At 37.7% G+C, this 11,091-nt stretch overlaps 1 protein-coding gene across 1 annotated transcript in view; it reads left to right on the plus strand.

The window, feature by feature from the left end:
• The window catches only part of EIF3H (eukaryotic translation initiation factor 3 subunit H), an 89,457-nt gene extending 79,592 nt beyond the window's left edge, over positions 1-9,865 (plus strand). The window contains exons 6-8 of the mRNA XM_042786037.1: positions 4,295-4,415; positions 6,977-7,109; positions 9,605-9,865. Coding sequence (XP_042641971.1) covers positions 4,295-4,415; positions 6,977-7,109; positions 9,605-9,702 — 352 coding nt within the window. The 3' untranslated portion in view covers positions 9,703-9,865. The remainder of the gene's footprint in view (positions 1-4,294; positions 4,416-6,976; positions 7,110-9,604) is intronic.
• Positions 9,866-11,091: the final 1,226 nt, after the last annotated feature.

The raw sequence follows: 11,091 nt of genomic DNA on the forward strand, positions 1-11,091 counted from the left end.
TTGAAGGTTTGGTGTCTGACTTGAGGCTGCATTTTGGGTGTTTCAGACCTTTAGTGAGTGTGTGTCTGGAGTCCTTTCCTGATTAAAGATGCTGAAGTAAATGTGGGCTTCATGTGTAGTTCACCATTATGAATCCTACAGAAGCAGAGCCAGTTTGAGGTTCCAGCCCCAGCTGCTTGCATCATTCCTCCCCACTACCCCCATTTCATCTCTACACTCCTCCCACTCTCAAAGGTTTTTTTATTCCTCATCTGTTTCAGAACATAGCTGTACAAATAGCTTTGTGGAATAGTCTGGTGGAAAAACTCAGGCTCCCACTCTTCCCTTCCAGTCTTTTGCTCAGCCTCTCTGGAAAAAAACAAAAAAACCAACCAAGCAACCAACCAAAAAAAAAAACCCCACCAAAAAAAAAAACAAAAAAAACCCCATCCAACACAAAAACCCCAACAGAGGGTGTTTTTGCATTTACAGTAGACTATTTCACTGAAAGAGTTTGAAGTGTGCCCACGCAAACAGCTGAATCCATACAGCTGAGCGTGCTGTAATTCTTGGGCCAAGAGGGAGAGAGAGGCAGGAAGGTGCTGATGCTGGAACCTCTTAAACTGGCTCTGCTGGCAACAGCAAACTGCACCTTTGCTCTCCTTAAAATATATCTGCAAAGGGAGACTCTGGTGGTACGAGCATTCCCTCAGGAAGAGGGAGGCTTGCATTTAGGTCTCTTAGCTAGATCTGTATCCTAACAGGATGCCCCCATGTAGTGAGTGATCTGTGAGTTTAGTTGATGTATAGTTTTTGCTTTCTCCTTCTGTGGGTGCTAATGAGCCAAATGCAATGCTCGCCAGTGGGAATAACAAGGCAGAAGGGATCATGACTCTTATCTGCAGATTAGGCTATTCCATTCACAGGTTTCTACTTCTCAACCTCAGAATTATTTGACCTTTGTATTTGATAATTGTTAAGCAAGGAATCAGAAGGAATCCATGTGTCAAGGACTTGATTTCATATGTGCCCTTTTGGGTGAAGGATTATACTCCATCAATATAAAGCTGTTACAGCAAAAATGCATAGCACAAGAAATTGCTTTGCAAGCTATACTTTTCTAGTCTGTTTTTTGTCTAAACAGACTTTGACAGTTTTCCTTTGACAGCTTGTATGTCTTTGTCCTTTTTTGGCATTTTTGGTTGTCATCCAAGCTGCAGGTGAGTGATCCTAATAACAATTCTGGTGAAGGAGTTCTCTCACATTAGATTATTTCTTCATTAGATGTGTAAGAATCCACATGACATTTTTTTTCCACTGTTTTAACTTCAGGAGAGACTGCCAGTCTGGTTTTCCTCTTTTATTATCTATATTTCTCCCCCAAAAAAGAGCACAGTCCCCATGTGTAGTTTCTAATGCTTACTATGGTAGCAGTTCTGCAGTTGATATTTTTCTCCTACAAAGATTCACTGATAACTGAGATGTGGTGTTCTGCTGTTGCTATCTTAAGGTGGAGTGTTGTCTTTTAATTCCATTCAAGAGTGTACTCAGATCATCACCACTGAGTGATCTCAGACCTGACTTGGTTCACATTAAACTAAACTGAAAATAGGCGTTTGCTGTGCTTCAGCAGCTAGCGGGCGTTCAGATCATTGGACCGTGTCAGGACTAGAGATAAGAAACCCCCCTGAAACACATGTAGCGTGGACACTGGCTTCTCAGCACCAGCTGTTCTGCTTTATAGATCTGTTCCTGTTGGTCTACACTACTTGCCAATCTAGTTGTAAACTTGATTTAATTGACTGCTGAATCAGCTGACTGAAATGCATCCATTGAAAATGCCATTTCTTTGTTACCGATGCCATCAGAACAACAAATGCAAGTGTTGAGCTCCACAATGTGTACATTTGGCTATCACAGAGCGTTGTAGAACCTCGTAGGAAAGTGAGTCTTGAAGGGGATGTGAGCAGCATTTACTGGTACCTCCTTTTTAAATATTTTTCTAATTTATTTTTAATTTTTTTAGTTGCATTGATGTGTAGGGGTCACATAGGTTCCTAGTAGCATGATCTTTGAGATGTGCTGTAGGTGAGTGCACAAGGTAAAGAGGTGCCTAAGAGAGCCTTTGTGCTAAGTAAGCGTATGATGAGTCTTATGGGCTGGAGCAATGCGATTTGAGTTCCTAAATCTCGTCTGAATAACCTTCAGCTGAATAAAACTTGCTTAAACATTGTATATATACATTTTTACCAATTACTTCCTATGGTCTTTCTATTTTATTAAGAGATGGAGCAAAAAAGGATATCAGACACATGAGAACTGAGGAAAAAGCTAGTTCTGTATTTGCAGTGTACTTATCACTTCATGTCTCAGTTCACATCTGTTTAAGTTATCTGTTTTTTAGCTTTTTGTTTCCCTGGCAATGAGAGCAAACACTATATTACTGCAACTTCTAACAATAACTCTCTGTTTCTGTATTCTGCTGTACTAAGCTGCTCCCAAAGAGATTCACATAAAATCATTCTTTGTAAGTAGCTATATTTCATATGGACACTATCTGTACAATAATTATGTGTTCCTGATGTCCACATACCCTACAAGGCTATTAGTGTGTACCCACATAGGCATTTCTGATAATATCCAGTTCTAACACTAACTCTGTATAATATAAACTCTATAAAAAACTGAAAATATGCACACCCCTAGCCATGGCAATATTCCACAGTTCCAAATATCATGTGCTTGAAATGTTCAACCAAAAAAAAGCCCAAGAAGTTTAAAAATAATTATTATAGTGGCGCCTTTCTTGCTGCTGCATAGCTGAAGTCCTCCTCACCATCTGCCCGTGTACGCAACTGAGATTTAAAACTCTGGCTTGTAAATAAATTGTAGTCTGAAGTTACTGATACAGCCTTTTGTTCAGTGAGCAGACAGCACAGCTAGTGAAAGCTGAGCCTAGTACTCAGCTGTCCTAGTACTCGGAGATCAGGGTGTCTTTAGCTCCGTTCTCAGCAGGTATCCTCTAGTGCCTCAGCACATCACCAGCTTCTGTCTCCAACAGTGAGTTCTATGGATTTGGGGAATAATTTACCCTTAAAAAGGGACGTGCATAGTATTACATATGTGGTTCCCTTTTCACTTTCTCTTCCAGTTAGAGCTTCCCCAGTCCGTAGGGTGTAGGATGGTGGGAATGCAGTATAAAAGGCAGAAAGAATCTCCGATAACGTGGAGAAGCAGTGACTGAAGGGTACGATTCTGATCTGGAAGTGCACCAAACTTTTTATTTGAAAGAAACTCTCATGAACAGTAGTGGATTTCAGTTGATGAGAAGAAGGATGGAGTTTAGCTTTTCGAGTCATTGGTCTTCAGCCAGGTAGGACTGGGTGAGGCTTAGATTGGAGCCAACAAACTAGATTCTGATCAGAGGGATCAATAGAGAGCGGTAGGGATCCTTCTTTTACTGCACTACCCTGTAAACACAATTTAGGATGAATACTGTCTCCATGGGCACCAACGTAAAAACTTCCAAAACTTTAACTTGGAAGCTATACCTTCAGTTGAGCATTCCTGCAAAATACTGAATCCATTGCTAAAAATGGTTACGATAAAAGTTGTTTAACAGACTGCATTTGTCTGGCCAAGGCAGTAGATCGCATAACTGGAACTGGACGCGCCCAGCCTAGCTGCTTCCATGTTGCCTATGGTATGGAATGTGGAGCTGGCTGGACTGGACGCAACACTCCCTCTCAACGGCTGAGATCAAGCGATGTCTGCTGAACTTCCAGGCGTGGTTTGATAGACTAGTTAATGAGATGAAGTTCTGAAGAATATTTAACTATCCGTGCAGAGGGATAGTTAAATATTCATGAAAAAGCTAGCAGAAACTTGAAACCAAACTCTTTGAACACATCTACTGGAACGTTGTTCGGGGTTGCATGTCACAAAAGCATCAGACTTTTTCTATTAAACATTTGACCTGCATCTGTAATATCAGTAAATTCACACAAGGCATTGTTTTTTTCATAACTATGAGATTCCCTGCAAAGACCAAACACTCAAATATGGTATTTGCAATGTAGTAAACATGCTAGATGAGCATCTTTGTAAAGTATCATCAAACTTTACTTTTCTTCATCAAAATTTACTTTGTAAAGTATCATCAAATGAATGTATGAACAAAGGTAATCAGCAACTTAAAAATTTACAAACTGTTCCATTAGTGCAGAAATGCTGGTCAAATTACTTGAGATGAATTTTAAAATTTAAATATTTTTTTAATAAACTCAGTCGTTCATGAATGTTTCTTGTATTTCAGTAATCATCTAGGGAAGAGTCTGCAGCTGCTGATGGACAGAGTGGATGAGATGAGCCAAGACATTGTTAAATACAATACCTACCTGAGGAATGTAAGCAAACAGCAGCAGCAGAAACACCAGGTTGGTAACATGGAAAACCAGAATGAGAGGGTTTTTTTCCTCAAAATACCGTTTGGGTGATGTTAACTAGAACAGATGAATTTCGATCTAAGTGAGATAAAATTCTTACAGAAACATATCCACTAAGTAGATTTATAAAATCTGCTAGTTAATAGGGAATGATCAAATGGGTTTGCTTCTGCTGACATTTAGTGTGGATTGGTCTTTCTTTGCTATTTTACATTTTTGTTAGTGATTTATGATTAGCTAAAATAATTGCTAAATATGCTGTGGACAGAGGGATTAGAGGTTTAATAAATTAAATGAAAGAGCTGAAACTACAAGTGAATTGTTCCAAAACAAACCATGTTTTAATATCATCACATGTAGTCATGCATCTAGAAATAAAGAAACATAGTCCATATTTAAAAGAGAGCGGACTGTTCTCTGCTTGGAAATTATATTTCAGTCACGTTTTGTATCAGTAGATAGTAATACTGATCAGTTGATGCTGCCTTTTAATTTTCCTGATGCCCAAAATAGTCTGATTAGGTAATACTGAGTTTGGAGAGCAGCTCTAGGTGGTCCTGCTTGAGCAGAGGGGTTGGACAAAGTGACCTCCAGAGGTACCTTGCAACCTCAACAGTTCTTCAATTTGGAGGCAGTATTACTTTATTTGCTGTTGCTGCATATTTGATAAAGCAACACTGTGTCTAATTATAGGAGAATGCTGGTAAATTGGAAAAAAGCACTATGAGAATGATTTAAAAGCTTGGAAAGCAGATCTTAGTGAATGTAATTCATTTCATGTGATAAATTAAGTTAACTAGTGACTTGCTTACTCAAGAAGTACCTGCATGAAAAATAAATTTGAACTCTTTAATCTAGCAGACAGAGATATGACAAGATTCAATATCGGCCAACTGAAAATGGGCCAGGCCACTTTAAAGATAAAATATTGCAGGTATTGCTACACAAAGTAGGTAATTATTAAAAAGAGCACCTGTGGTTCATGTGAAATGCTTCATCACTGACTATTTTAAAATCAGAATTGGCTTTTTTCACTTTACTTAAGTGTAGCTTGAACAGGGAGTACTTAAGGGAAGCAGTATATGATCATTGGTCTCTCCTGCCTTTGTAATTCTTGAGGACAGAAGCTTCATGCATGTTATCTTCAGAAAATTTATTTTCCTTTGGTGCCTAATTTGAATAGAAAGATGGCATCCACTTCAAAGGTTCTTGTTAATAACAAGGGGATTTATTTATTTTGAAAAGCAGAGCAAAGTAGGTTCCATGGTGTCTCACTTCATTTCTTTACTAACTATAGCTGCTTTAGTAGTGGCTCATTGCAGCATAGTTAGTGGTCTTAACTTAATTTTTAAAATGGAGCAATTGTGATTAAGAGCAAGCCGTTTCAATAGAGAATAATAGGCAGACTGCTGAGAAGTGAATGGAGTAATGCAAAGAAAGAAGAAACTACGTGCAATTCACATACAAATATGGGCATTTAAGATTTTATTTTTAACATTGTCCAAAACCATGTATTTGTCACTACTACTGGAAAAAAAATTACTTCATTTGAATATGCCACCAAGTATGAACTGTTTTCAGACTCTTATGCACAGATATATTTAAGTAAGTGAGAGAAAACACCCTGTACTCTTTGGCCTGTTTATTTTAAAGATTTTTGTGTGTTGAACATGAGGGCTTCAATAGATAAACCTTACATCTAATTCCTGGCTGTGGCATACAGTACAAAATCTCACATATGTATTTTTGAATGTATGTACTTCTGCAAGAACAAATGTTTATCCAATGGCTGAAGAAATGGTCTGCCTTAATTTTTCTAAACCTAGTGTAATCTGCATGGCAAAGGGAAGCACTGAAAGGAAATCTGAGGTTTGGGGTTTTATTTATTTATTTTACAGCAAAATAATTTCTACAAACTGCTACTCTAGTATGTTCTCAGGTAACCCACACAGAAATGTCATCAAAGTGGCAAAATATCTAAATAACTGCAATGGAGAAATAAACCATTATGCTTTTTTTCAGCTAGCACTTTGTCCTCAGTTTAGAGTTAATATCTTTTGGCTTAAAATACCTTGTTTAATCAAGTTCTCTTCCCCTTTCCCATTAATATTGTTTTGACCTTTAACTTGCGTAAAATTGCTTATTTCTGGTTTGTGTAAGTATTTGAGGTAATGGCTTCTCATACCTACTTATTCCAACCTTGTTTTCCTTTTTTGCATGGGGAAATGGAGGCCATTATCTACCATGCTGTATTCTTGCCAGCAGATACAGTATTTATGAAAAAATTTTAAACCCCATCACCTCAGAACCACATAATTTTCCAGTGCCTCACTTATTTAAGATGACAACCGGGGGACGAGGAGCAAATGCTTGTTATCAATGAATTGAAATAAACTGTGAATTTCATTTGCATTATTTGAAAGAAACTGAATTGTGTTTTAAAAGTATATTTAAAAAAAATACTTGATGGTATGTAAAGAGCATCTGAAAAGAAAACCCTTTTCCTGCTTTGGAAGTCCTATTGCATTCTGTTTCTGTTACTTTATTTTCAGTACCAGCAGAGACGTCAGCAAGAAAATATACAGCGTCAAAGTCGAGGAGAAGCCCCTCTTCCTGAGGAGGACATCAATAAACTTTTTAAACCACCACAGCCGCCCCCAAGAATGGAGTCGCTCCTTATTGCGGGTAACGTTCTAGAAGCCTCTTCGACTTATTTTTTCATATATGAATATTAGCTGGGGAAAACGTGCAGCTGTTACCTTAGAGAGCATCTTAATTTTTCATTACCTTTGCCGTTATGGTGTGGTCTTTTGGCATTAGTAGTATTCCTTCATCTGATCAAAGGTGGTGGTTTCAACCTGTGATCTATAACCCTAGTGTCTGAAGTTTAAAAAAAAAAAAACAAAAAAAAAAACCCCAAACAAACAACTAAGAAAAACAACCTTATTACTAGTAGGCAGGACATGCCTTTATTAAAAAGTAAGCTTCGACACATAGAAGAATTTTAAACAATCTAGGTAAGTAACAGAGGCATGTTACCCATACAGATACGAACATATGTAATTTTTTGAAAGCAAGCTGCTGTGTTGAACCAGAATGGCTGCATAAAGCTTTAAACTTGATGTATAGAGTCTTTCTCCCTTTATTTCTTATTTTGCTATGGTACCTAGCTCCTGCTTGGCTATCTGTGCTTCCTGGGTTGGTGGGAAAGGGCAGGAGCAGTAGCCAGAGCCCCTCCCTGGCTCCATTCTGAGAGGGTGAAATGGGATTCTAAAGGAGAGCTGAAGAAAAGCCCCACAGAGCAGGCTTTCTGCACGAATGGGTGTAGCGACTACTGCAGTCAGAGAGCTGCTCCCGGCACTCATACCCCAGCTCCTTCCTCAACTCCAGACGTCAGGGGGCTGCACAGAGAAGGGGCAGGAATTACATACACCATTTGGGCTGGAACTGCTGGTTCAGAGCAGAGTAGTTGTCTGCAGCCCTAAGTTCCTGATCACATCCCTAGGTGTTGAACTGGCTGTTGCAGCAGCTGAGTAGTTTTTACTTTTGATTTCACACATAATTGGGATAATTTGATTTCTATGGCCAGGGTTTTAGGGAAACTACCCCCATCTTCCTGTACGCCAAGGTGAATGAAAATGTAAACGGGAACAAGACATAGGTCCCACAGCCCCAGTTTATTCGGTTTACTGGTGTTGTGCAGTACGTAGGCATAGTTTGGTACAAAAATCAGTGCCTGTCCTGTGCCTCCTGGAAAGTTAAAAATATCTGGGACCTCACAATGGCAACAGAGAGCAGAAAACCTAGATGCCCTGCTAAGTAATCTAAATTTGGGAAATGTCATGAGAAAGCAAATTGTTTAACTACAGCAGGCTTTTTGGATCAGTTAACTATCACCTTGTTTTGTACTGAGAGAAACCAAAGTCCTGGTAATTTAGTGTACAAAAAAGAGTGCTTCGATATTTAAACTAAAAAAGAAAAAAAAAAGTAAATTTGAACTACGGCTCAAGTTTTGGAGTGACCAAGAGATTTTAACATTAATATTGTTTGACACTGCTAAGAAGTGCTGCTTGTAGAAGAAATCATGTTCTTGATTTACTATTCCTTCCAGTCTTTCAAAAAACTATTGCTTTGATAGTTTTTACCAGTTAATGAATCCTAGCAACATTAAAGTATTTAAACATTCAGCTTTAGCATGGCTTAAAAACGCAACAGAAGTGTGTGTGTGTGTATGTACACATGTGTTTTATGAAAGTGATAGTTTAGGATGAATCATCTCTTAGAAGAGGGGGAATTGAAAGCTATTATACTTAAAGGAAAAAACAGTTTTCAGCCAAAGCACTCTCTTAGTTTTTCCTTTTACCATAGTCAGGGGAAGAATTGAAAGCATCCACTTCAACTTAGATGAAGTAAAGTTTGTGGATAAAGAATAAAACTTAGTTCTTTTGTCTCTGAGGCATTTAAAAACTTTTCAAACAGAGCATTAAATTGAGAGTTTATTGGCCTTCTAAACAGTCTTAATTTTGATTAAACTGGCTTCATGTTTTGCTATTCCTAGCTAACAAGGGAAATAACTTGTAGCAGTACGTGTATAAAAATGTTTTGATGGGCATGTTTGATTTGTAAAGCACTGACAAGTCTTCATACCCAGATGATTTTTGAAATAGCTGATAAAGTGAAATATTAGGTGGAAAAAAATCTAGCGAAGTGTCAAGCAGGAGTACCACAATTTTCAGTCTGCTACTGAAGAATATTTGTTAGAGATATTTCAATAGGGACAACAAATGCATAAGAACAGAACTGAAATTCAGTCTTGCAGTATTTTTAGAGTAACTAAATTGAACAATTGATGTGATTAAGCTTTCAGTACAGCAGCAAGAATTGTTTATTCTTTTTATTGTCACATGTCTTTTCAGAAATTGTATGTAATAGAACTGTAGGAAAATTAAAGGGGTTTTGAGCATACCAGTTTACATATTCTGCTAATTTAGTTTCTTCTTCTTCCCAAACTTATTTGGGAATACTAAAAATGTAAAATTCCTAAGTGTAGAGTAGTTGAGCTGTTTTGGTTGTTTTTCTGTATAAGTCCTCAATGATTCATGCACGCTTGGCTTTTTAAAAATTATGTTGTTTCTGAATTTTCAAACTGACAAAGGTTTATTCTTCTTTCCTATTGACAGGTCAAATTAATACCTACTGCCAGAATATTAAGGAGTTCAACGCACAGAACCTGGGCAAGCTTTTCATGGCTCAGGCTCTCCAAGATTACAACAACTGAAAAAACTTTGCTGTAGCCCTCAACAGGGGAAGTTATTTACAGTTTTATACTGTTCATGATCCTCTTGAAAATTTAGTATATTGGGAAAAGAGTCTTGTAAAACAGTCACCTTGGTTTGTGTAGAATTCTCCTATAAGAAAAATAAAGGCAAATTTTAATGATATTTTAGTATTTCCTTATTTGTTGGCCCTATTCGACTGGAATTTTCTGTGGTCACTCAGGTTTTCTAAATGTTTGGCAGTTATTCATGTTTAGTCATAGCAAATAATACAGGTTTTATTTAACTTGGAATCTGAAATTAAAACACATTTTTACAAATGTTCAGTATGGCTGACTTCACAGAAGAAATTTAAGATTTCCCAGTTCTGGTTAAGAACTTACAACCGTAATATGCTAGTCACTTGGAGCAGTTGCTCATTTTTATTTTAATCTGTTTGGACAGTGTGGTACAATGGTCCTTCCATATCACAAATATTTCGTAGGCTTCACATCCAGAACATACAAAACTAGTGTTACGTGGAGACTGATCCACAGCATATTGTGCTGAACTGTGTTCCCATTTTCTGTTGCCACCACCAACTGGATTGAAATCCAGTGATGCCACTGAAGTCTTCATGGCAGAAACTGTAGAATGTAGCTGACCTAGAGCAGCTGGTGTGTTGTAAATGCCTACTCTGCATTAACTTTGCCATCTGGATGTGTCTTTATTCCTGAACTCAGGCTATTTGTCTTTTTAACAAGAATATTAATTCAAAGGTTTAATATGTGGAAACTCACAAGTGTTGCTGTCATTGATTTCTTTTTTTTCTTGAGTTCTTTCTTGCATGTCTTTGTGTGATGAGTTCTGAGAGCCTAAAATGGCTGAAGGAGTGTGGTTTGGTCTTTTAAAATAAATGACATCCTCCAAATATGGACCTAGTATGGAATATTTCAGCCTCTAAGGTGCATGTTATGGAAAGTCAGAAGCATATGAAAACTTGGGGGTTGGACTAAGAACTAATTCTTTTTCAGTCTAATATATAGTGATGGCAGTATTTATGTAAATAAAGATGCAAATTTTGTTCAGCCCTCACATACCTGGCAAATTGCCAGTCTGATCTTTTGCCTTGGAAACTTTGGACACCTTTGTGTTGGCTTTCATACAGTGAACTTCTCTGAAATCAAAGATTAGTTAAGTATCCTGCTGCCGTGCCACATGATTGAGTTTAATTTCCTATACAAATGATATTCAAACTGCGTTAATTTTCTAGTTTGCTGAAGGACCAAAATAACCATCAGGGAACAGAAGTAGGAGCAGATAATTAGACTAAGATGAGACATCTGAGATAGAAAAAATTATCTTCTGGATAACTGGGAATAGAAGACTGACTCTGTAGTGACTGTGTATAG

The sequence above is a fragment of the Tyto alba genome, unplaced genomic scaffold (genome assembly GCF_018691265.1).
Source record: "Tyto alba isolate M040663 unplaced genomic scaffold, T.alba_DEE_v4.0 Super-Scaffold_9, whole genome shotgun sequence".
NCBI lineage: Eukaryota > Metazoa > Chordata > Aves > Strigiformes > Tytonidae > Tyto > Tyto alba.